Raw genomic sequence first — 27,130 nt, forward strand, 5'->3', positions numbered from 1 at the left:
CCACCTGCTGGGGGAGGCTAGCCCCTGGCTGCCCCCCATCAGAGCCCCCCCTCAGCCCTGGAGCACCTGGTGCGTGCCCCCGCCCCAAGATTCCCACGCACAGGGTGGCCAGCGTGTGGCCCCCACAACTGAGCACAGGGCAGGTGGTGCGCAGTCCTCAGCCCCCCCAAGCACAGGGCAGGCAGCCCCCACCCCTGAGCGCTGGGCGGCATAGCCCCAGTGTCTGGGACCCCCTAGCTATCCCCAGTCCCATCCGCCCTAGCCCCTGATGCTGCTTCCCTGAAGAGGAGGGCCTTGGGGGCAAGCAGGGCTTTGGGGAGGAGCGTGGATGTGGCCACGCCGGGCTGCAGCCTCTGCGCCACACCACCCATGACCAGCAGAGCCACACAATAACTCCTGCCCCTCCAGATTCTGAACCCAAGCGGTCAGAGCAAGCCCCCCCCCCAGCTGAAAAGCATCCCCAAGGCAGCTGGGCCTTTCCAGGGTCTCATGGAACCTAGCTGCTAAGGGATTAAGGCCCTGATTCACCAAAGCATGGAAGCCCAGGCTTAAAGCTAAGCACACGAGTAGCTGCAGCCATTTCCATTGGGATTACTCGGGTGCTTAAAGCTAGCCATGTGCTCTCTGGAATCTGGCCTTCACTGAGTATAAATGCCGGGGTTTTGAAGCATAAGGATAAAACACCCCCAACTATGCTGCAGTGTGTTCAACCAATGCTTCACTCTTTGTTTTGCCAAACAATTTGGGACAGCAAATTCCCTGATATTTACGGCATGGGGAGGTTCGGGTTTCTGTGCTTTTTCTAAAGGCCGTGCAGCAGGTACTGTGGAATCAAACCGAAGCTTGTTCCTACGCCAGCTCCATTCATTCTCCCACTTACATTCATTTTGTTTGGAGAGACGGGTTTTCTCTCCCGTCCCCACATGCCCTGTTGCAGTTTGACATTCTGAATCTGATTACAAGTGCAACGTTACTGCTTTGAGAGAGACATAAATAGTTCCTGTTTCCCTCCCACTCCGCCCCAGCCGCTTTGATGCGCTGGAGTCATTCGGAGGAGATGGGTCTGATAAGCTCTTGGGGGAAAGTACTCTTCTGTAAGAGATCCCGGTTCACCTTCCAGTCGCTCTCTTTGAAGCCTGTGAGAAATCCTTCTTCCTGCGGAGAAAATACAAACCTGGATCAGGACCAGTAGGAAGAGTGGAGAGGAATTTCTAAGGCTGAGTAGCAGGAAAATGTTCCTGACAGTGAGGTCTGTTGGACTGTGAAAGTTTCCCAAAAGTTGCAGGGTAGAGACATAACTTGGGACATTTAAAACTAGATGCAGCAGTACAGAATAATCCTGCACTGGGTCCAGAGAGATGGACTGGGTGGAACCTAGCCAGTCCTTTCCATTTAATGATTCAAAGAGGAGTTCTTTGCTTTAAAGTCACCTAGGATGTGTGGAAACCCAGTTCCTGTTAATTCTAACTGGGGTTTCTGAGTCTATTAGACAACTCTGAAAAATCCAGCTTTAATACTGGATTCTCTTTAGTTTTACCCTCTTGCAACAGCATCTTCATCACAGAGACAGTACACAGATTCAAGAGTGCAGATCACTGGTCCCCAACCTTTTAGTCTGGCGGGCGCCAGACGAAGGACTGTGGCGGCAGTCGAGCATCCATCAAAATGGGGCATTGGGGACCCTTGGTGCAGATGAAGGAACCAATTGATGAGCTGAGTGGGAAATGGTTTTCCTATCCTGTGAGTTTGAGGTTTTGAAATTTTGTCCTGTCTCAAATCAGGCTGAAAAGTCAAAAGCTCAAAATTTTTTGCAACCTGATAGTTCAAAATTTATTTTGCATCCAGTCCATTAAAATGTTTCATTTAGATTTCGATTTAAAAAAAAGAAGCTTTTAGTAACAGCTAACTAAAATTTCAAACTGAAGTTATTTGGAATCAGAAAACAAAACACTTAATTTAGAAAACGTTGTAATGGGTCATTTCAACAATTTTAAAGCCCCCCCCCAAATTTTCTAATCAGATTTGTCAAAACCAACCCTTTCCCATGTTTCTGTGAACTGGCATTTTCTGATGGAAAAAACATGTCATCAGAAAATATCCAGCCTGCTCTACCAATCTGCCTTTAAATCTCTTCACCAACAGGAAGTGACTTATCAGCACCAGGGAAGTAGATTAGCAAGAGGAGGAAGGAGCTGGGAGATCAGTTAATGATTGACTGAAGGTTCTACCTAAGAGAGGAATGAGAAACAGATGCATGCTGCTGCAGGCCCTGTGCCTGCATTTTATTAGGCCTTGTGCTCATGGGACAGTTGCACTTGTAGGGGGTGACCAGACATCCCGATATTCAGTCGTTTGTCCCGTGTCCCGGGACGGATGTATGGTCGGGACGCCACTTGTCCCAATATTCTGGCTCGGGTTTTTTTTTTGTGCTTTGGCGACGCTCTGGACCTGCCTCCCCATGTGTCTCGATATTTTGTTCATGTAATCTGGTCACCCTACACATATATAACTGAAGGTATGAATTTAAACCGGAGCAAACACCGCACAGACACTTGGTCTACCCAGTTCTTTTACTAGTATAATGATGTCTGCTAGAGGTGTGATTTTTTTTTTTTTACCCAAAGTTCTACCAGTACAACTCCTAGTGTGGGCTTATAATTATACCAATATGGTTTATTCCCCTTCTTGTACGGTATACCTGCACCCACCCTAACGGGAGTCATATTACTTTAATTATACCAGTATAGTTAAAGCAGTACATCTTGTCTGTGGGTATGTCCAGACTACCCACCGGATCGGCAGGTAGTGATCGATCTATCGGGAATCTATTTATCGCGTCTCATCTAGACGCGATATATCGATCTCCGAACGTGCTTCCCTCGACTCCGGAACTCCACCAGGGCGAGAGGCGGAAGCGGAGTTGATGGGGGAGCCGCGGCCGTTGATCCTGCGCCGTGAGGACGGGAGGTAAGTCAAAATAAGATACCTCAACTCCAGCTACACTATTCCCGTAGCTGAAGTTGCATATCTTACATCGACCCCCACCACCCCCAGTGAAGACCAGCCCTGTGTGTGAACCTAAACTCTTAATCCAGTTTAAGAGTGGTTTACTTCTGGTTAGCTCAATGCTAGCTTTACACTTGAAGGCTTTGCTGCTATAGCTATACCAATATACTAGACTGGCAAAGTGCTCCTAGAGTGGATGCAGCTTATACCAGCAAAACTGTGGTTTCACCAGTGTAACTTATTTCAGTCCCGCCCCCCCGCCCCAGTGAGAGAAAAGTGCAGTTTTGCCGGTATAACTGTAGCTACACTGGGGGCTTTTGCTGGCTGTATTGGTCACAAATCACACCTCCGACCGACATTGCTATGCCAGCAAAAGTTTTTAGTGTAGATCTGGCTTTAGTCAATTAGAAAGAGGTTTAATTAAACCAAAATAAGAGCATCCACACGTTGCCTTTTGCACCAGTTAAATTGTCTTTTTTAAACAGATACAATTTAAAGTTAGAAGCAGCAAAGAATCCTGTGGCACCTTATAGACTAACAGACGTTTTGCAGCATGAGCTTTCGTGGGTGAATACCCACTTCTTCGGATGCAAGAAGTGACTTGCATCCGAAGAAGTGGGTATTCACCCACGAAAGCTCATGCTGCAAAACGTCTGTTAGTCTATAAGGTGCCACAGGATTCTTTGCTGCTTCTACAGAACCAGACTAACACGGCTACCCCTCTGATAATTTAAAGTTAGACTGTGAAGCTTTCCCACGTAGACAAGCCCTTACCTACGGAGAGAAAAGACTGCAACAGGATCAGATCAGGTCCCACATACACAGTAGGCAGCAACAGGAAATTGCCAAGACATCCCATCCCCCCTTATGGAATAGTCAGGCCCTTTGTTTTCAGTTTTTATCAATTTTTACTGAAAGTTTCCTGTTATTTGGTTTTTACCAACTTTTCACCCAAATTTTGGAAGTGCCGGAAATCCCACGAACCGCCTCCCCGCTCTGGAATGAGAGATAGTGGCTTGCTGTTACCTGGCCCTGAGAGTTGGATACCACCAGAATTATCTCCCCTTCCCTGAACTGCAGATGATTTTCATCGTCTGACGTGTGAGTCTGGATTGCTTGAGCCTGGAATGTGAAAAATGGGATTAGTGAGAAGTTACTTTCCTTGTAATCACTGACCCTTTCCCCAGCAGCAGGATGAGATGGTACACGGTGGAATTTGGATACGTACATTGTGTCAGAATGGTGCAATTGTCTTTGGATAGCCACATTCCATACCATGTGTCATTGCTTAGTTAGCAGGTCCTTTTCAGATGATACCCCAGGGAGCAGCACATACACCCAGACTGGGAATACTACTAGGAACTGCTGCTTTACATTATTTAGGGCACAGACGCCAAAAAAAATATGCATCTGAAGGCAGAATTTGGCCCTTGGAACCTATTTTTTTTAAAGTAGCGATGGAGCAGGCAGGCAAGAAGAACGTGGATTCCCCTGGGATTATCCCGCCTGCAAGTCCAAAATGTGTGTGTCTCTAAAATGTGAATGCGAAGGGCTGCCGCTGGTGACATCTCAGGAGGGCAACAATCCCCCCTCCTGCAAGCTGCTGATTGTATCACATTGTTCACTCTGCTTGTGTGTGGTGCCGCGTTCCCCTATCTGTCATCTGCACTGTCTATAATTATCAGCTCTTCCTGGCAGACCCTATTTTGTGTTTGTTCAGCACTTCCCGCAAGGGGGCCCCGGTCTCAGCTGGTTCCCTAGGCACTACCGTAATATGCATGATTAATAATAGTAATTAATAATATTGACAGAGGCCAGGACTACACTACAGAGTTTCGTCAACATGGTTCTGACGGTCAGAGGTGTGAAAAAAAACACACCCTTGACTGACACAGGTATGCCGGCAACCCCCCCCGTGTACATGCAGCTACACCAGAAAAAGAGTCCTTTTGCTGGGTTAGCTTATGTTGTTGCAGTTTAACTATACTGGGAAAATATCTCCTCTTGCTGGCATAAGCAGCGTCTCCACTGGTACAGCCGGTGTAGTGTCAACAAGCCCCCTGGCACCAGTGAAACACAAAATTCTTTTGCTGAAGGTCAGCCTTTGAATCAACCCCAGCGGTGTCATCATTGGGAATTCCTATTAGAGTAGCACTTAGAGGCCCCAGCTGGGATTAGGACCCTGGTGATAGGTGCTGTACAAACCCATAGGATGAAATGGTCCATGAAGAACTTACAGTCTAAATAAATAGGATAAAGGATGGGAGGGGAAACAGAGGCAAGAAGCAACTTGCCCAAGGTCACACATCAGGTCAATGAAGAGAATCCTGGTCTCCCGACTCCCAGGCCTGTGTCCTAGCCACTAGACCAGCTCTGCTGAGCCTTATGTTACAGCAGATAGTTGATGTTTCTTAGAATACAAGACTGGCCAGACTGGGTCAGACCAATGGTCCACCCAGCCCAGTATCCTGTCTTCCGACAGTGGCCAAGGCCAGGTGCCCCACAGGGAATGAACAGAACAGGGAATCATCAAGTGATCCATCCCGTCGCCCATTCCCAGCTTCTGGGACTAGGCTAGGGACGCCATTGATAGATTGATCCTTCATGAACTTACCTAGTTCTTTTTTGAACCCTTTTAGAGTCTTGACCTTCACAACATCCTCTGGCAAGGAGTTCCACAGGTTGACTGTTGTGTGAAGAAATACTTCCTTTTGTTTGTTTTAAACCTGCTGCCTATTAATTTCATTTGGTGACCCCTGGTTCTTGTGTTATGAGTAGGGTGACCAGATGTCCCGTTTTTAAGGGGACAGTCCTATTTTTTGGGCCTTTTTCTTATATAGGTGCCTATTACCCACCATCCCCGTCCTGTTTTTTCACAGTTGCTATCTGGTCACCCTAGTTATGAGAAGGAGTAAATAACACTTCCTTATTTATGTTCTCCACACCAGTCATGAGTTATAGACTATCATATCCCCCCTTAGTTGCATTCTTACCTTGAAGAGGAAGTCCACAGGCAGCTCATGGCTGCTGCTGTCTGTTTCACCATCTGGGATGAAGCCAAACATGATCTGAAATCAGGAAGACATTTTATGGGTCCGGTTACTCTAGCTTCTTTGCCCATGCACAGAACTATCCCTTTGTCTGGCCCTCTTGGGCTGCTGGTGGCCTCACAGACTAAACAGAAAGCAATTTTGCAAAATAGTTTTTAGAAAATACGATGCAGGAGCTATAGTTGGGAACCAGAACTAATCCGGTCTTTCAGAGTCCCTGCTTCCTTCAGTGGATTCCCAGATCTTCTGTTTTAGATCCAGATGCTACTACTCTTACATGGCCAGCAGCCCTCTGGAGAAACTGAGACTACACCCAGAGTGAAGCACTAACAATTGCGTGTCAGGATAGGACAAGCTGACCCTTCAACATTTCCACTCCTCAGTCAACGCCCATCAAGGAAGAGATTCACAGGTGCAGATCACTAACGGGGAACACTAAGCAGCTTCATGTCCGTTGGAGGAGCTTTGCACACAGCACGGATCACTTGCTCCTCATGGGGAAAGCCACAAACTTGGGTTAAAATTTGCTTTATCATCCGATCACTCGTACTGCAATAGCGCCTAGGAGCCCCAGTCACGGACCAGAACCCCACTGCGCTAGGTACTGTACAAAGACAGTGATTGGATGCAGTTTGTTTCCTCCCAAATAGGCTCTCTCCTTTTCACGGCTGATGACAAGGAGCACGACCAGGCCAAGTGAGCGTGCTTGTTTTTAAAACACAGGCTGACTGGAAACGCCTTTTGCCGTGGTTTCGGGACAAGAGATTCACAAACTCCATTATAATTCAGCGGCAGTTGGGTGCCTAAATCCCTTAGGCCCCTGTGAAAATCCCAGCCTTACCATGCAACAAGAGCCTGGGAAATGGATGGGTGAGGGAGAGGCTAAAAATACACGTTGATCTTCAGGGCACTTGTGAGCACTTCTGGGTGTGGGAAAAAACCTCCCATTTGGGAGGGCTGGAGACATATAAGGGAGCCATAGAGAACGTATCGGTGTGTGAGAAATAAGTCCCAGCGTTAGAGTGGCAAAAGCCGGGCACACAGGAGATCAACTAGTAGGAAAATGCCGTGCACCCTCCTGTGGCCATCTAAATAATAACAAACACTCACTGATGTCCCTGCTGTTTCTCGGTTGACGTTGGTTTTTTCTGACACACCTTAATGACTATCCAAACACAACTGGGTTTGGAACAAAAGGAGGAGAAAACTAGTTTTATTCAGCAAATACTTTCCTATTCATCCCCAGTAAAAAAAAAAAAAAGCAACCCACATCATGGAGAGCATGTTCCCCGGAGCGACCCAATTCCTTGCTGCTGGGAACTGCTCTCCTCCCCGCATTGCCCTGCAAGCTGAACAGGGGAGCCTTGGAAGCTGGGAAACTTGCAATATATTTTGCAGCGAGCAAATTGCTTTTCAGCTGCAAGGGATTCTGTAGGCAACAGACCCAGGCCCTGGTTGTCAGTAACATTTCCAGCAAGGACACGTACAATTCAAACGGGTCTCCTCTCTGGGTCCTAGCACCTCACGCCCGGCTTCTCCAGTAGCCTCCCTTTCATCTCCTCAATGCACCCGCTTGCTCATTACTCGCATGTTACAACAGATACCTGCAATGACCTTGCTTCAGGCCACTGGTCAGCAGCCAAACCCTTGTCCCACGTTCATTCTGTTGTCTCTTACCTGCGTTTCAGTCACCGTTGGGGAAACGTTTAGTTCTTCCATGCTCCCCTCGCTGCCCCGGTCCTCTTCGGCCTCCCTGCTTGGCTGGCAAATGATCCGCTCAGTCTCTGGCTCCTTCTGGCCATTGGCCCGTTCCGTTGCTTCGGGTGGACTGGAGCCACTGGTGCTGGCTGGGTCTTGATGGACTTCGTGGATTGGGGTGGGAGGGGGAGAATCTTTGTCAGGAGGGTACGCAGCATTTTCAGGGCAAACTAAAACCTCACCGAGGGGCATCCCGTTTCCTGGCTGACTTGATTCTTGCTGGGGAGCTGGGGGTTGGGTATCTCCTGGTGGCTCCATCTCCTCTCTCAAGTCAGGTGAAGGGGGTGCTTGCAGAGATGGGATTTCATTGCTCACCTGGAGTACAGAGCATTCCTTTCCCCCCTGCAGTTCGCTAGCGTCAGCCTCAAGGCTTTCTGGAGTCTGGGTTTGGGCTGATGCATCATCAGAGGGTGGCGGAGACGTTTTGGCTTTGCACACAGCCTCAGCTATAGCGGCAGATAGAATCGCCGCAGCCGTAGCTGCTGCAACATCTTCAACTCCCCGGTACAACCTCTCTGTAGCTCTGCTGGGTTGATCCAGAGTCCTAGTTTGATTTTCATCCTGGAGATCATTGGCACCGGAAGACTCTGCCTTCACCTCTGCTGCTGACAGGGATTCTCTCTTGTCATGCGTCGGAACAGCAGGAGAGGTAGGTGTCTCATCCTGGATTTCACTGGCACCAGAGGACACAGGCTCCACATCTGCTGCTGACATGGACTCTTTTTCGTCAGGTGTCAAAACAGCAGCAGGAGATGCCGGCCGCTCATCCTGGATTTCGCTGCCACCAGAGGATGCGGCCTCCCCCTCTGCTGCTGAAGAAACAGATTCTCTCTTGTGACACATTGAATTGTCAGGAGGCAGCTCAGGGGTCCCATCTGCAGCATTTCCCAGTGATGTGAAAACGACAGGAGGACGGCTCACTGGGGAGGAGATGACCAGCGAGCGCCTGTTACTGCATTAAAGAAGACAGTGCTTTTACTTGCATAGGCCGTTCTGTGACACAGGTTACCTAAGTACTTTGCACCTACTCCAGGACGCTGCACCCTACATTAACACCCCACCCCCCATGCATATAACCCCAGCAAGAGTACAACCGGGCCGTAGGCTCCAAACAGACTGCAATAACCAAAATGCACGTTTCCTAGATCCCCAGACGTCTTTAACTAATCCCTGTGTAGTGACCGTCAGCTTGGCCTTCACCAGGGATCTCCACAGCTAAAGCATAAGCCTCTAGGACGAACTAAAGGACGAACTCCCCGAGCTTTGAACTGCAGCAGACATTCTCTCTGGGTCAGGCCCAGCGTAGGGATGTGAGGTCTAAACCACACCTTAACCAGTGGGTTATATTGGCTGAAATGTGTGAGATTGCCCTCCTGGGGAGGCTGGATTTTAAATACTCCAAGACTCACTGAGGCAATGACTATACTCAGTTAGATTTCTCTTCACTTCCCAGCGATAACGCTATAAAAATCCAGTATCAAAAACACACACGTTGACCAAAGTACGTCCGGCCAGGAATTCCACCCAGGGGTTCTGAGGAGGCTGCTCCAGAGACAGAGGTGAAGATTTTTTTTTAAAAAGCGACTAATGATTCTGAGGTGCCAACATTTGAGACACATTTATGGGCTCTGATTTTCAGAGACCAGGCACTCGGCACAGTTTGAAAATCAGGCCTCATTAAGGAACCTCAGCCCAGACTTCCGAGGGTTGAGGCACCTCCCACAATCAATAGCCCAATTTGGAAATCTTGGTCAGAGTCTTTGTTCCAGCTTTACGTTCACATCATTATTTTGTGATTTACTGCGTTTTATTTATATTCATTTAAAGAAACAGGAAACCTCAGAGAATCCTGGCTTGAAGGCATGGGAGAACATTCTCCATAGTTCCTAAGGCCTGGTCTACACTACAAATTTAGGCCGACAGAAGCCACCTTATGTCGACCTATTAATATATGTGTCTACGCTACCAGGTCTCTTCTGCCAACTCAACACTCCTGTAACATTAAATTAATTACTCCACCTCTGCAAGAGGAGTAGCATTTAATTTGCTGTTGATGGGTCGGCAGAGAGGCAGCATAGACGCATTAGTGATGCACGAGAGAAGCTTAAGTTCCATCGAAAGTCAATGGGAAGTAGGAGCTTGACTCACGTGAGGTACTTTTGAAAATGTTCCTGATCTAACATGGTGCCCAGCGCTCCCCGTGTTTGAGATTTAGCATCCCTCTAGACCTCATCTCCCACGAGAACTGGAAAGCCATTTACCTCGACACCCCTTTAATGATAAAGACTTTGCTGGAATGCTGCTTTTCCAGTTTGCTCATCACCTCATACAAGTCGTGGTTCAGCTGAAAACAACGGGAGAGAAGCAAACATCAGAACCTACAATGAGATGATACTTCACAGCTTTCTCTTCTTGTATCAGGGAGAATTCGTTCACGTGGTTTCTCTTCACAACCCTGCGAGCATGGACTCCTGCTCACCCACTGTCTGAACCATTATAACATGGACTATCTAGACCAGTGTTTCTCAACCTTTTTGATACCGGGGACTGGCTTGCTGCCTTCCTAAACCGTGTCAGGGAAATCTCAGGGACCGGCAAGGAGACTGCCACGGACCGGTCGTTGAGAAACACGGATCTAAATGACTCAGGACAGGAAGTTGCTTCTGGAGGAGCCCCATGGGCGGTGGGTATCAAAGGCTGAGCCACCCCAAACAGCCTTGCATGGCCCCCCCCATGCTCTGCTCCCAGACCCCCTCCTTCCCAGTGCTGCACTCCGGGGCAGAGGGGGCTGTGCCACCTGCCCACCCATGCACCCGATGCTCTGGGGCTGGAGGGGGGGGGCACCACCCAACCGGTGCTCCAGGACTGGGTGGGGGAGGGAGGGCACACCGCCCGCCCCGCCCTTCTGGTGCTCCGGGACTGGGGGGCACTTGGGTGGGCTGGGGTGGGGGAGCTGCTCTCTGGGCTCTGGTGGGAGGGGTGGGGCCTCAGGCGGGAGGGGCAGGTCAGGCTGGGGGCTAGGCTCCCTGAGCCTGGGGTTCACCCGCCCATGAGAAGCCCTCTTTCTCCCTTCCCTTCATTTGGGGCTGCATTTCCCTCCCCCCCACATTCTCCAAATCTTCCCTTTAACCAGGACATAACAAGAACCAATGATTGGACGTTAAAGCCAGACAATTTAAAATTGTAAACCAGGCAGAAATTTTTTTTTTAACAGCAAGGGTGATTGAACCGTTGCAAGAAACTACTGAGGGAAGTGATATCTCGAGGTCTTCAGATCAAGATTAAAGCATCTCAGAAAGGCGTCCAGTCAAACACAAGTACGCAACACAAATCAGACTCCTGAAAGGGGGACAGGCGTCTGGAAAGGTTGAGAAGCACTGACGACTGATCGAAGAGTCCCTTTAAAAATCTATGACTATCTATGAAAACCCCTTTCACAAGGCTCTTCGGGCAGCACTGGGATATGCTGGTGACAAGTCTGGTTAACACAGATTGTCCGACAAACAGGAGAGCAACATTTAGATGGAACACAAATTCCTTGGATGAACTCACAAGGCCAGTGAGGGAATCTCTTGTATTGGACCAACTTCTGTTGGCGAGAGAGACAGGCTTTTGAGTTTACACAGAGCTCTTCTTCTGATCTGGGAAAGGTACTCAGAGTGTCACAGCTAAATACAAGACGGAGCAGATTGTTTAGCAGAAGCTGTTAACACATTTCAAGGAACCATACAAGTTGAAGTGGCCAGTCATGGGGAGGAGGGAAAAAACAACAACTAGGACCAGAGGTAGGTGACTACAGAGCCCGCAGATTATTTTTTTTTAACCTTCCTAACTGTCCTCTAGGTGGCAGCAGAGGGAGATTATTGTTAATGCTCAAAGGAACAGTTGAGACCCTGTTACTAGGAAAACACATTTTCTGTGCGTCATTTAACAGGTTCTTATTTTAAGGGCCAGTCTCTCACCTTACTCATCTCCTTGTAGAAGATGTCTCTTAAATTGGAAATATTCTGGAAAATGGTCACGTAGCAAGCAATGCGGCTGTTCAGAAATAAACAAACAAAAAAGCAAATTGAGTCATGCCATGCAGTGAAAGGAACAGAAGGTGAAGAAATGAAAAGAACAGGTTGGAATAACAATTGTGTAATCGATGATTGGAACAACTTACCCTTAGGCTGTGATGGAGTCTAGAGATCAAGACTGTCTTTTTAAAAAGAGACGCTTTAAGACCCTAACTTCTGTTTGAGCTAATGCAGAAGTTACTGGGTGAGGTTCCTTGGCCTGGGGTATGCAGGAGGTCAGACCTGATGTCAGAATGATCCCTTCTGGCTTTTAAATCTAGGACTAGTAATGCTAATCACTCTGCACAGCTATCGATCCTTTTTGTGAGATTTCACATCACTTTATATCCAGAGCACTATGAAAGCTTCAGCTTTACTGTAGCCATTTTATAGATGGGGTAACTGAGGTAACAGAGAGATGAATGGTCTTGTGGGTATATGGCAGAGCTAAGAATAGAGAACAGAGTCCTGATTCTCTGTCCATTACATTAACCCCTCAAGTATACCTGCTTTCCCAGCTGTCTTGGTACTCCATGAGCTGGATATGTCCTCCGTGTCACTTAACGACTCGAGCTGGAGAACTGGCAAATTGAGCAGAGCACTGATGCAAAAGCTACCACTGGAACTGGCTGGTAGGCAGAAGTAAAGTGGCACATCTGACTGGTCCACTTTTATCTCCCCCACCTTGTCTCTTGAATGTGCTGGGACTGGCATGGCTTCACCAACACTGCATGTAACTGTTCTACTGTGCTCAGTTCTCCATCTGTAAAATGGGAATTACAATATTTCCCTGACACGGATGGTGTGCGGGTACGTTTGTGAAGCAATCGCATAGTATGGGGATGGCCCCCAATCTAAGAATATAGATCACAGACATCATGCTTCCCCCTTTTGCAGGTAGGGAAACTGAGGCACAGAGCAGTTAAATGATTTGCCCAAGTGCATACAGGAAATATGTGGCAGAGCCAAGAATAGAACCTGTCTGGAAAACTTTAAAAAAAATATTTTTTTTGTTGCAGCCAAATTTTTTTTTGCGAAAATGCATTATTTTGACTGACCTTTGATGGAATGGCTGCTCAGGTCCAGAATGGACTTTCTGAAGCAGGGAAGAAGAGAGACAGAACCTGACCTTTTTTTTTTTTAAACAAAAACGGACATTTCAACCCAATTCCGTGGTCACAGAAAGGTTTGAAAGGTTTTATTTTTGTTCCAATATGGAGCAAAGCCCAAACTTCGAACCCTTGAAAGTTGTTACGAAATGGAATGGTCATTCTCCAGTCTACCGGGATTTCTATTCTATATAGGTTCTTATACAGTGCTCATCAATGTAACATCTGAGCACAATTTAAGAACCTATACGGAGATCTAGTGTCTGAGACCAAGGGCAGAGTCTTAACCGAAAGACCATGATAGAAACTAGCATTAACTACTGCTCTTGGCCTGGTTCTATTCCAATACAAACGGCTTACAAATTAAAATGAGTAAAACGTGTCAGTAAATTAACAGAATTTCTAAAAGCCACGGATATGGCAGGGAGTTGGGTAGCAAAAAGACACTGCAGGATGACAGGGGGCACATGCACAGCAGCTCTTGCAAACTGATAGATCATATAGTTTCGCTCCAGTTTGCATAACCTTTTATCGTCGCCCTTTCAAACGAAGAAACATACAAATGTAATTCACAGTATTATTACACAGGACATTGGCCACCTTCTCATTTGTGAACCTCTACTGCCATCTTTTGGTCATTAATCATCGGAACTTTTCAGGCACAGCTCTCAAAGCACTTTCACGGGAGGGCACTCAGCGGGACAAAGGAAGGTGAGGTTAAGGGTACGATTTCCAAATTTGGCTGTGAATTTTGGGTTCCTGTTTTGGAACACTTAATTTTAGGCGTCTTAATGCAGAGTTCAGTGTCTAACTTCAGAGAGCGACATTTTGGCCAGTGTCTTTCCTTAGGACACAATTATTTGGTAAAGCAAGAGGAGATGTTTACCTTGTGTGCTATAGATTTGTTGAATTGGATTGTGTATCACATTGTTGCATGGCTTGACAAGAAGATAACTAGCGTTGGCTGTGGAATTGTTTCATCTAGTCTCCCCCACCCACCCTGTCCCCAAAACAAGCAGCAGCTGAACTGTGACCAACCCCCTCCACCCAATTCAGCTATCTGTGGGGTGGGGAGAGAGGATGTGGTTTTAACACGTAAGATTTGAGAAGCTGGGGGTTAGAAGCTAGAAGGGTGACAAGGACCCATATTCATTAGAACTCCAGATTTTAACTCACATCAGATTATTTTTTTTTTAAATTTTTGTAGACAAGTTACTTTGTATTTCTTAATTCCCAGCCTTGGAATTGGAAGGCGTTTAGTTTACAGATGAAAGATTTACTCATACTTTCCTCCAATCTCGATACTAACACTAAACCCTATTGCCTATCAGGCAAATATACCAGTGGAATAAAGAAACTCATTCCCCAGGTAGGTTTCTCTGCCATTCTGCACCCCTGCTATGACCTGTCTCTGCCATAGTGCAGGGCAGGGGCAAGCTGAATTTTGCTTGGGAATTAAGAATGAGACGCTCTCTGTTGTGCCATGGAAATGAACATTTTGGCTCCCCTGCATCCTCCTGATTACATGCAAGTTCTCCTACATTTAACTTGCCCTTTTTATGCTGCTCTTTAAAGCAGGGTGATTTTCCGGCTGCTTTAGCAGGCAGAGATGTGACGTTACCTGTTATAAAGAACTGGGAGCTCCTCTCGAAGTTCTTTGTTAAGATCCTCAAACACAGCCTGAGCTTTGTAGAATTCCTCTTCAGCCTGCGTGATGGAAGGGGACAGCAGTCTTCAGACACAGCAGTGTGCAGGAGGCATTAACAAAACAGACGAGCTGAGCTGTGGAGGTGAGATCCGAACTCGGCGCTACAAGAATCTTTGCACGCAGGAGCTCCAGATACGCTAGGTAATTGGAAGTCACTTGGGCAGCTAGAGCCAATCCCCCTGTCTCAGAGACTGGCAACAGCCCTGCTGCTTTGAGGCCCTGTGAGATGCTTATCTGGGACTCACCCCAGTATTCAGCACTGAAGGCGTAAAAACCATGGGCACAAATAGTTGCACGTGGAATGACACGAGCAAGTCACTTAATGACCCTTCTCCACAAGGGTCATTGCAGGCAGAATTATTTGTGCTGCAATTAGGTGCAGGTGCAAAATCGTGTCCGTTAGGTGTGTATCGTAGGCCAGGGTGAGGCCCAGCTAAAAGCCAGGACTGATCAGGGCCGGATGGAGCTGAAGCTCTGAGTTACATGGGAGCGGCTCCTAGGTTCTATTCTGCACGGGCAGCCTTTACCTTTGCAATCTTAGCGTCATCCTTCTTCTTGGCATTCTGCAGCGCCTCCAGGTGATGCCTGGCGCTGTCGTAATCCACCAGCTTCCGCCCCCGCTTAGCGATTCGCTCCTGGTGGGAAACCAAATGCATGGAAGGTGAGTTCGTTCAGGAGGAGAAGGCTCTTAGCACAGTGAGCGGTACCCTACTGTTCGGTACCTTCGAATCCATCCACAGCCCTGCTCAAGGGTGTTGTACCCTATAGCTGCACACCTCACCCAGTCATACTGTACCTTGAACGCCTGGGACACCTCACGACCAATGTAGCGTGTGCCTAGCACACGGTGCGTTGTCCCTACCACTGTGCTGTGTACTCAGTAAGCAGGGCAGTATCTGTTTACATTGCTGCCTAGGGCCCATCCCGTGCTGCTTACTGTAAATGCAAAGCCTCCTACTTTAATTTGTTGTGGGGTTGGCAGGCGGCTTTCTGAAAATACAGCCTACGTTTACGCTGGACGGGTACCTTAATTTCACCAAACTGAGCCATGTAGTTCTCCATGGTTCTCACCGCCTGGTCAGCTAGTTTTTCCTCATAGTCTTCCCACAGGAGGTCATTGCTCTGGAAATAAACACACGTGGGACATTTGAAGGGCTGCTGTGTCCCTAGACTCTCACCTCCACACTTTGTTCCCTAGACTGATCCGGGTCAGGATGGCTCGGCGGCGAGGGGGGCTAGGCTGGGATTTGAGTAGACCCAGGTTTAGTCCCCTTGTTTGCCACAGGCTGCGTGACCTTGGGCAAGTCACTTAGCATCCCCGTGCTTCAGTTTTACACATGAGATGAATGGCGGTTGCCTACCTCCCGGAGGCGTTGTGAGGATAAATACTTTAAAGACGGCTCAGGTACGGTAGTGATGGGTGCTCATAAGTACTATGACTAGATACAATTAATGCTCTTCAGTGGATCAGCGAAGGCTTCATTATAAAATAAACAGACCAGACAATTATCCTTCCTAATGATACCCAGGTGCTTGGGTCTGTGTGCGCATTAGTGTTTTCAATTAGTCAGTAAACCCCACAGACGTCAGGAACTTGGTGAGACCTTCCAGGCGGATTTGGAGACTCCAGGCACAAAGCTTCTATTCATGTTAAGCCTCTGAGTTGGCTTTGAAAAGGACAGTCCCTGGTCTTACGCAGCGCTGGGGTAGTTGTGCTGCTCCCAGGATGCGAGAGAGACACAAGATGGGCGAGGGGATCTCTTTTATTGGACCCACTTCCGTTGGTGAGAGAGGGGAGCTTCTGAGCTGACACAGAGCTGAAGAAAAAGAGGCTTTTTCCCCTAGGTCTCAGCGTCAGCTTGGAAATGTGTCTCTCTCACCAACAGAAGTGGGTCCACTAAAAGATATCGCCTCGCCCATCTTATCTCTCTAACCACTTATCTGTAATACCCATCGCCCGTCTAGCCAGCTCCTACCACAACAAGGCTCACGCTGAGTGAAGCTTTGAGGGGCTGCTGCAATATGAATCATCATCCAGGCCTCCATCCACATGTGGCTACCTTAGGGAAAGTCCAGAACAAAGTGAAAGTTGCCTATTATTCCTTTTCTATACACCTTAGGTACTTATATGGCCCATTTGAGCATCTCAAGCTCTTTGATGTATTTTTTTCCCCCCCCGTCACAACCCACCTGGGAGGCAGACTAGGACTATAACAATGTTTAAAAGGGGACTGGATAAATTCATGGTGGCTAAGTCCATAAATGGCTATTAGCCAGGATGGGTAAGAATGGTGTCCCTAGCCTCTGTTCGTCAAAGGATGGAGATGGATGGCAGGAGAGAAATCACTTGATCATTGCCTGTTAGGTCCACTCCCTCAGGGGCACCTGGCATTGGCCACTGTCGGTAGACAGATACTGGGCTAGATGGACCTTTGGTCTGACCTGGTACGGCCTTTCTTATGTTCTTAGAGCAGAGCTCTTATCCCCTGTGACGCATGGCTAGAAAAGGTTAAACATCCTGCAAAATAAGTAACCCACAGAAGACATGTGGGGAGATAATTTTTGTGTATTTACATATGCATGAGTAGGGTGGACAGTGTAATCGACAGTCACTGTCTATGCTGTATTCTGATCATTCAGAGGTCAAAAGAACATCCTATCATGTAAATGAACTGTAAACACCGGACATCTCAGTATTCATCTCTCTTTGAAATGTGCTGTGAACGGTGGAGGAACAAGCAAATGGCCTTATGTTAATTCGTATAGCTCAGTACCGGTGATGGACCTCCTTCAAAGTCATCCTAATTACCTTTTGTTCCCTAAGGAACTCCAGCTTATCAAAAGACATGAAATTGTATAAAAGATCCTTTGGTCCCCTGATTCTGCCATCTCAGATCTGCTTAGACTTCCTCAGGGGAAGTTTGTGTCGCAAGACTGAGGTCCCAGTTATGCTGGGACGCCCTGAATGTGAGATTTGGGCATTGGACTATGACCTATGCACCGAACTCTAAAGGAACTCTTTGCAACTACAGAGGTCACCATCTCTGCTATGAATCTGCACCTCAGTGAATTGAACTCATGTCTGTATTGATCTTTTAACCATACTCTCGTTTTTTTAATAAATTTTAGTTTATTTAATAAGAATTGGCTGTAGCGTGTATTTGAGTAAGATCTGAAACATTCGTTAATCCGGGAGGTGATGTGTCTGATCCTTTGGGAGGGGTAGAACCTTTTCTTTTATATGATGAAATAAGATTTACAGAAATGTTCATCATATTTGACGTGGGTACTTGGATGGAGGCCTGTATGGTAATAAGGGTAGTAAGGTAATAAAGAAGCTGTTTTATTCTGGTTTAGTAAATCTAAGTACTGGAATATCCACTAGCTTTTTGGGGTTTGGCTGTCCCATTCTGTGCAGTTCACCCTAATTGAGTGACCACAGCTGGCTCCCCACTAAGATCCCGGTCACAGTGGCACAGTCATGCTTGGATACATATTATCACAGGTTAAGGGTTTTTGGATCAGAACCACACGCTTGTCAAAATTTTAAATTTTGATATTGGAGAGTTTAAGGGTTAAAAATCAGTTACAGTGAGTGACCCATGATCAAGACCCTGACAGAAAAATCTGAGAAGAATTGTGCTCACAGATAGGGTGAGCAGATGTCCCGATTTTATAGGGACAGTCCCGATTTTTGGGTCTTTTTCTTATATAGGCTCCTATTACCCCCCACCCCCGTCCCCATCGCAATTTTTCACACTTGTTCTCTGGTCATCCTACTCACAGAGGGGGTTGTCTTTTAAGCAAAAGGCCCCAGAGCAGGAACTGAAAAATCTGTTAATTGTCAGTGATAAGGAAGCAGACCCAGCGAAAATGCTTGCAGCAAGAAATCAGCAGCTAGTACTTGAACAAAAGCAAAAAAAAAAAAAAAATGCTGATATGGAAGGAGAAGCCGCTGAAAGAGAACACCAGTGTTTTAACATGAACAAAGAATGGCATATATTTGATTTCAGGAACTAGAAGCTAAGGCAAAAGTGGACAGACTTAAGCTCCAACTCAAGAGAATAAAGGAACAACAGGAACTGTATCAATCTGGAAAGCCAGGTCCTCTCAACAGCAAAGATGGGGCTGGATAGGTAACTGAGGCACAAAAGAGGTTAAGTGACTTGCTCAAGGTCACACAGGAAGTCTGTGGCAGATCAAGGACTTGAACCTGGTTCTTCCAAAATACAGGCTAGTGCCCTAACTGGACGAGCTGTCTTGTTACTCCACTCTTCAGTGAATGAAGATTTTCTAGCTAGCGTTTCTTGCCCAAGGGAAGATTTCATCCCATCTCTTACCTCCGCAATGGCTTTCAAGTCCCCGTGGCCATCCCATTCCACATTGTAAATTTCGTGCAGGGTTTCCGCCACTTTCTTGGAACTTTCGTGCATCACTGGAAGAGACAACGCGGCATGTGGCAAAACTGCTACCATCCCAGAGTCATTAGCACCCCTTAAGCCATCTTCCCGGCTGCATCATTAAAGTGTAGAGATACCCTTGGAATCTCCCCGTGAAACCTTCACCCCCTGATGTACACACATCCCGTAGGAATAAAAGACCATGACATTAATGAATGTCAGGCACCCAAGAGAATAAAACCCAAGGTGAATGTGGTAAGCAAGTTTGGGAAAAGGAGAAAGGTGTCTGACTGGATCCAGGCGTGACTTCTCCAGGCACATGATGGTGGGAGGCCATTGGGTAGCTGGAAGCATTGGCATTGATCCTTGAAGGTTTAAAATTCTTTTTCAAAAGCCGTTTCTAAAGTTTGAGCTTTTCTAAGCCTCCCAGGGGATTGAGAAGCACAGTTCCCCACTGAAATGAAGGGGATGCGTGTCTAAATCCCCTAGGAAGGCTTTGAAAATGTCAGCCCGAAGACTGTAGCCTTCCAACACTGAGAGGTATGGCAAATACAGGTAGGAAGGGTGGTCTGGTAGTGGAATTGGGACTCAGGAGACCTAGGTTCTACACCCAGCTCATGCAAGACACTTAGTCGCTCTGTGCCTCAGTTTCCCATTTGTAAAACGGAGAGGATAGCACTGCTCTACCTCATGGGGGAATTGGAAAGATAAAGCCTATTAAGGATGCTGAAACATTCAGAAACTACACCGATAGGGGCCATATAAAAACTTAGATAGATACCCATTTTACAGGCAGGGTCAGTGAAGCAAAGCAACTGTCCAAGGCCACAGACGGAGCTAGTATAAAAGGTGGGATTAGAACGTGGTTGTACCTGGCTCCCAGACCTGGTTTGGAATGCTAAACAGCGTCATACCTCTCACTCTAAAACAAATGAGGCACCTAGTGTTGCCAATCTCACAATTTTATCTCAAGTCTTGAGTTATTTGATATTTTCCCTAAAGCCCCAGCTCCTGGAGTCATGTGGTTAGGTGAAAATCTCCACTTTTATTAAAAAAAAAGTTCCTAGACCTCATAGTTGCAGAGAGAGGTTTGAAAATGTGATCTAAGCATGACTCGAGAGATTCAGAAACCAAATAAAAAGAACCTCAATTTTTTTTCTAAATTCTCATGATTTTTAGGCCAGTCTCATGATTTTTTTCAAGACTCTGGGTTGGCCACATGGTGTGTCAGCAGCGACGTGGCAGGGAGCCACGCAGCAAAAAGTAAGTTTGAAGAAGGAACTGGGGCTTCATACCTTTCACAGCTCTGAGGAAAGCCTTAAGGTCCTTGTAGAGTTTGTGGCCTTCAGTCTGAAAAGCAAAGAGCCACAGGGAGGGTGCGTGTCAGCAGCTGGCGTTCTCCACCCTGCACTTCTGCTACAAACAGCGAGAGGCAGAATTCACCACAGCAGCCACAGTGGGGAAGGTGAATGGAGCAAAGAGCGCGAGTGGGCTCAAAGAAACCTGCCCTGCTGGAGTTCAAGCAGTGGCTTGTTACACCAGAGCGTGGCTTTGACAGAAAACCAGCCTTTCTCTCACCCCTCTCTGCCCCACTTCCCCTCTCCAATATCTCATCAGACACCCTCTCCCCCTAGTTCCTGATCTACGCCCCTTCTGCTATATGGGAGATACCCCGCCGCTGCTCCTTCCTTCACATCTCAGGAGATTCCCTCTCCCTCCAGATGTTCAGCAACCCTCCCCCAACATATCTCAGATGAACCCCCCATGTCCCTGCCCCTCCCATATTTTAGAAGACCCCTCCCCCACCCTCTGCCCCTACGTCTTTCAGGATCTCGTCTCCCTTCAGTCAGACCCAACCTGTTGCTGCTGGAAATCGTAAGCGCTTTGCTCGAACTGCTCATCTTTGGTTTCTACCGTCTTGCCCAGTTTCTGCAAAACCTGGGGGTAGAAAAAGACACCAAGTTTAAAAAAAAAAATCTCCCTGGTAAAAACTCTTAAATATACGGGGTGCTATGAAGTTCCCATTCTCTCATGATGAGCCAGTGCAGCACCTCGTACAATGGGGCCATGATCTTAGATGGAGAATCTAGCCACGACTGTAATTAACAACAATTACTAATCATTTGAAAGTTATTTCCTTGTAATCTCGCATTCCATGTGTAGCACCAGGCACAAAGGAGCCCTGATATCAGCTGAGGCAGCTAAGTGCTACTAATTGTATTAATATTAATAATTTGAAAATTATTCTCCTTTCAGCGGGAACATGTGACTATTAGTAATTTTCAACTACACGTAGGTTTATAGATTAAGGCCAGAAAAGACCATGATCTAGTCTGATCTCTCGCACAACACAGGGCAGGGAATTTGACCCAGCATTTCCTGAATAGATCCTGCTACCTATTTTGAATCCTCGTCTTGTGTAATTATTTTCCAAATGAATTTCACTGAGGATGCAGATTTAAAAGCTCAATGTAAGTTCATCTTTGAAGCAAAACAAGCTTCTGTTTGGTAAAAGCTTAAACTTGCTGCAGTCTGAGCCACCCAGGGAAGATGACATGCGGCGGAATTTCAAAATCCCCACTTTCCTCCGTTTGCATCGAAGATACTCCAAAATAAATGGAACCCATGCGGTGCACCCCCTAGTGGTGACTGGGCCATACTTAGAGATTGACGAGGTTTTCTGCAGCCTTGGCTAGCTCAGGTAGTAGAAACTTATATTCTTGGATCTGGAGGTCCCAAGTCTGATCCCTGCTACTGACAACCCACCCAGGTACATGTCATAGTGGGGGCCTGTAGGGGATTTGAGCTGGCTTGGGGCTCAGAAGGAAGTGTGTAACACGCGTCTATTCCAGCTTGGCACTCTGACGACCCATTCAGGGGCTCAGCTGAATGCGTACTGCACTTGGGTAAGCTCTGCACGCAGGCCTCCACGTTTAGAAATAGGGACTTAAGCATGTGCATAAGTACTTAGTTAAACAGAGATGCTTTCCTGACTTGAGGCCAAGCCAGAGCAGAATATCCAGCACCGGCTGCCATTTCTGTGGGCTCAGTTTTCTCTTTAAATCATTTTGAGCCTGGTGTTGTCTGATGGTTCAACAAGACTACATGGTTGGAAACATTCTGAAGAACTGAAATAACTAGTCATGCTGTACTCTATAAAGCGGAAGCAGCCCATCTGGAATCCAGGTCAGCTAACTTCTCCCCACTCCAACACGTGCCGGTCAGTGACATGCCCAACCTCAGAGAACATCTGCACCTCAGAGCTTCTCTCTTCTCTCCTCTGGAGTGTCCCATCATTACTCTCAAAATCCTCCTCCTCTTGAAAAAGTTCCCCCCCTCCCCCAATCAAATAACTTCAATTGGATGAAGAACAAAGTTCTGGGAGATTAAACCCAAATGGGGAGGATCTTGAAATACAGAACACGGGAGGAGGCTGGCCTGCAGAAGTTGGTTTCTTTGAGATCAGAGGTGTGTGTGTTTCGTAGATTGCAAGGCCAGAAGGGACCATTGTGATCATCTAGTCTGACCTCCCGGATAAAAGAACGGGAGTACTTGTGGCACCCTAGAGACTAACACGTTTATTTGAGCATAAGCTTTTGTGGGCTACAGCCCACTTCATCGGATGCATAGACTGGAACATACAGCAAGAAGATATTTGAACTGCCCCAAAATAATTCCTTTGGACGTATCTGTTTTACAAAAAACATCCAGTCTTGATTGAAAAATTGCCAGTGATGGATAATCCACCATGACCCTTGGTCAATCTTTCTAATTGTTAATTATCTTCACAGTTAAAAATGTATGCCTTATTTCCGGCCTGACTTCACTTAGCTTCACCTTCCGCCCATTGGATCGTGTTGTACCTTTCTCTTGTAGACCAAAGAGCCCATTATCAAATATTTGTTCCCCAGGTAGGTACCTAGCGTCTCACCAGGAAGACAGGGTTTCCCAGGAAAGTTGTGAAGGGACCACATCTAGACAGTTCCTTTCAGCAGGATCTGCACATATTATTCAGAGGGTAGCTGGTCCCGGATGTTTTGAGCAATGTGTAGAAATTCTACCCAGGTTATTGAACTACATGAAATAGTGACAAGAGAAGAGGGCTCCATCCAATGAGCACAGAAACAATTCAACAATCTATGATTCATATGTGGCCCCCATGATCCGAGGGCCTCAACATTTTTAATGTTTTTATCCTCAGCACCCCTAGGAATAGTGCTAGCACCCCCATTTTGCTGATGGGGAATTAAAGACACAGAGAAAATAAGGGGCTTGTCAAAAGTCACCCAGAAATTCTGGGTCGGAGCGGTAGAGCAGGGAATGTACTTCAAGGGAACCTAAGAAGAGACAATACACAATAATTTAGTCTCCAAAGGCTTTTCCAAACCACTTTCTCTTTCTCCTCCGAGATGCCAAATGAAAATCCACGTTCTCATAGTTAAGCGCACCACCACTTTCTAGCGCGCTCAAAAGTTTCTTGCCTGTGTTTGTGGTCAAACAAGAGCAAACGCCTTTCTGCATTTTCACACATCTGAATTCTGGAGGCGTAGAGCCAACGCTACCCTACGTGGGTGTAGCTGACGAACAGCAGCTCAGGCCGACAACGACCCAAACTTGCAAACAGCCGTGAAGGGTGAGGACAAGTTTTCCTAGCCAGGAGGCTGTACAGCTTCAAGGTCCTTCCTAGACTGGTTTAATCTGTTCCGGGAGGCAGGGAAGGGATAGCTCAGTGGTTTAAGCATTGGCCTGCTAAACCCAGGGTTGTGAGTTCAATCCTTGAGGGGGCAATTTGGGGCAAAAATCTGTCTGGGGATTGGTCCTGCCTGGAGCAGGGGGTTGGACTAGATACCTCCTGAGGTCCCTTCCAACCCTGATATTCTATGAAGATCATTCCAGCTGGCAAGGCGATTTACAGGACGGTAAAATCTGAAACTGCACTTCCCCCAGAATAACTTTGCAGATGGTGCTCCAGATGCCTGCATGCAAATTTAGCAGTAGAAACTGCTTGCAGTTTAGCATCAGATTGACAGCCCTGGAGACCAGAGCCTTCTGGGTATCTCCGAGAACAAGTACAGCATGGACAAGCTTCCTCACCCTGCCTCTATTCTTACTTTGGATATATCAACACTGCAGTCAGAGATGTCACTGCAGCACATGTCAACATACTCAAGCTAGCTTTGATCTAGCTAATTTGCGCCTAGTCTACACGGTGGGAGGAGAGGGGTCAATGGAAGATACGCAACTTCAGCTGAAGTCAAGGTATCTTATTTCGACTTACCCCCCGTCCTCACAGCGCGGGATCGACGGCCGCGGCTCCCCCGTCGACTCCGCTTCCACCTCTCGCCCTGGTGGAGTTCTGGAGTCGACGAAGAGCGCGTTTGGGGATCAATTTATCACGTCTAGGTGAGACGCGATAAATCAATCCCCGATAGATCGATGGCTACCCGCCGATCCGGCGGGTAGTGTGGACGTACCCTTGGGTACCAATAGCAGTGAAGCTGCAGTAGCATGGGTTAGGGCTAGTTGCCCAAGTTATGTACCCAGGATCCTGGGTGGGCTTGTACAATACGTGCTGCCCTGGCTTCATTGCTATTGGTACCTGAGTTAGCTAGAGCAAAGCTAGCTTGGGTATGTCTACATGTGCTGCGGTGAACATAAGAACGGCCATACTGGGTCAGACAAAGGGTCCATCTAGCCCAGTATCCTGTCTTCCAACAGTGGCCAATGCCAAGTGCCCCAGAGGGAATGAACAGAACAGGTAAACATCAAGTGATCCATCCCCTGTCGCCCATTCCCAGCTGCTGGCAAACAGAGGCTAGGGACACCATCCCTGCCCACCCTGCCTAATAGCCACTGATGGACCTATCCTCCATGAACTTATCTAGTTCTTTTTTAAACCCTGTTATAGTCTTGGCCTTCACAACATCCCGTGGCAAGGAGTTCCACAGATTGACTGTGGCTGTGTGAAGAAATACTTCCTTTTGTTTGTTTTAAACCTGCTGCCTATTAAATTTTAAACCTGCTGCCTATTAACACCTCTGATTGCAGTGTAGACATACCATTGGAATAGAAGGATAATTCATCCAAGGTCCATGCAATCTTTGCTCCCTACTGAGACTACCAGCTGGGAAAAACCTATTATGTGACCAGTAGGCCCCATTCAATGAGACTCAGATACTATAGAAAGATGGAGGCCAGTTAGCACTGCTCACACAAGAGGATTGATAGGATGAGGCTCAAGGTAGCTAATCAGGGCTAAGCCATCATTTCTACTGCTGTCGAACCTAGAGAGGCCTTTTACAGGTCAAAACCCCAGAACGCTGAGCACCATAAACACTAAGATGACAGTTGTCCATTGGAAACCAGGTGGAGATCACCCCTAACTGTTTTCCACACAGGCCACCACCCGCCATCAAATGTCACTCACCCTAAAGGGGAGATTCAACACCAGTGACAGGGAGGTGAAAGATTCAGCTAAGGATTTCTGTGCTTTGGTCAAAGGGAGATCTGGAGCTGGTCTATCCTGACTTGGACAGCTTGGCTACATCCTATGCCCGAGTGAAACAGGCGAAACATGCTTTCAGAGATGCTGCACTTAAAAAGGAAGAAATACCAAGGCTAGAGGAACCAGCAGAGGCCAGCTCTATTTCTACCCACTTCCTGAGCCCAGCCCCCATCTCTTCCTGATACAAGTTCATAAAAAGAGAGTTTAGGCGGTTGGCTCGTGCTAGCATTTCTGGAGTTAACTCCATTTGCCAGCCCTCTGCCCCGTTCTGGGCTTGGTCTCCTTCCAAAGGAACTGCCCTCAACCACTCAGTACTTGCAGGCAACCGCCCCTCGGCATCATCGTCCATGGCAGACACATTTTGGGTGACAAGGTGATGTTTTTGGGGAAGGTTTGAAGGGTGACAGTGCAACTCAACTCCTCAGAGAGCTTCGGGGATAGGTCGAATCAAGGCCCCCCTGTAGTAATTGTAGGTAGCACTCCACAGAAGTTAAACCAGGTAGAGATACAGGCTTAATACTCTCTATTATTATTTTTTTTGTTAAGAAGAGCTCCAGTCAACAAAGTCAAGCTCACTGGGCACAGGGCAGCACCCTTGCTATCATCAAAGCAGCTGTCTCAGGACATTTCATAATACCGTTGAATTATAAATACCATAATGATTGCAAAAGCACTGGGAATTAGACACACACAGGCTAGTGCTCCGAACATGCCTCCCACTCACTCACTCACTCTGTTGCCTAGCATGATTTCTCAGCTCCCTAAGGAGCTGGACAATTGAAAGGGGATGCTACATTCTGAGCATTCCTTGCAAAGGCACAAAGCAGTAACAAATGAATGAAGCATACCTTCTCCTGGGCTCGGCTAAATCGCTTTTGGACCTGCTTTGCAAACTGCCCGGCTCCTCCCGTCTTACCGTCTGCCATGGCTGCAGCTCACAGTGCAATTTCTTCTTTTCAGTATGAACTTGTGGTTTTAAAGTTTTCTGGGGGAGGAAGTAAACAGATCGTCAGCTGCCACCATGCTCAGCATCCGCTTAAAATCAGATTGGGAGTGTTTAATTTCCATTGCTGAATGCTGAGCAGCCACTCTCTGCTCTGCCCAAGGGGGGGAAGGTTCTGTATGTTCGACTGGTTGGATTTGGGTGGGTGTGACACTTGGCTAGAAAGGGTTAAACACCCTGCAAAATAAGTAACCTACAGAAGACATGTGGGGAGATAATTTTTGTGTATTTTCATATGCACGAGTAGGGTGGACAATGTAATCAACAGTTCCTGTATTCTGATAATTCAGAAGTCAAAAGAACATCCTATCATGTAAATGAATTATAAACACAGGACATCTCAGTATTCATCTCTCTTTGAAATGTACTGTGAATGGTGGAGGAACAAGCAAATGGCCTTATGTTAATTCGTATAGCTAAGTACCAGTGATGGACCTCCTTCAAAGTCATCCTAATTACCTTTTGTTCCCTGAGGAATTCCAACTTGTCAAAAGACATGAAATTGTATAAAAGATTCTTGGGTTCAGTGACAA

At 47.1% G+C, this 27,130-nt stretch overlaps 1 protein-coding gene across 1 annotated transcript; it reads right to left on the reverse strand.

The window, feature by feature from the left end:
• Positions 1-563: 563 nt before the first annotated feature.
• On the reverse strand, positions 564-26,583 carry BIN2 (bridging integrator 2). Its single transcript, XM_039514792.1, has 13 exons — positions 26,443-26,583; positions 20,947-21,027; positions 20,385-20,439; positions 19,030-19,124; positions 15,716-15,811; positions 15,217-15,324; positions 14,603-14,688; positions 11,777-11,852; positions 10,076-10,158; positions 7,734-8,766; positions 6,000-6,074; positions 4,033-4,128; positions 564-1,155 (listed from the first exon to the last, which is right to left on the reverse strand). Exons 1-13 carry the CDS (start codon positions 26,518-26,520, stop codon positions 1,045-1,047), a joined length of 2,073 nt encoding a protein of 690 aa, XP_039370726.1. The 5' UTR covers positions 26,521-26,583; the 3' UTR covers positions 564-1,044.
• Between the last annotated feature and the right edge of the window lie 547 nt (positions 26,584-27,130).

Source organism: Mauremys reevesii, linkage group 25 (assembly GCF_016161935.1).
Source record: "Mauremys reevesii isolate NIE-2019 linkage group 25, ASM1616193v1, whole genome shotgun sequence".
Taxonomy (NCBI): domain Eukaryota; kingdom Metazoa; phylum Chordata; order Testudines; family Geoemydidae; genus Mauremys; species Mauremys reevesii.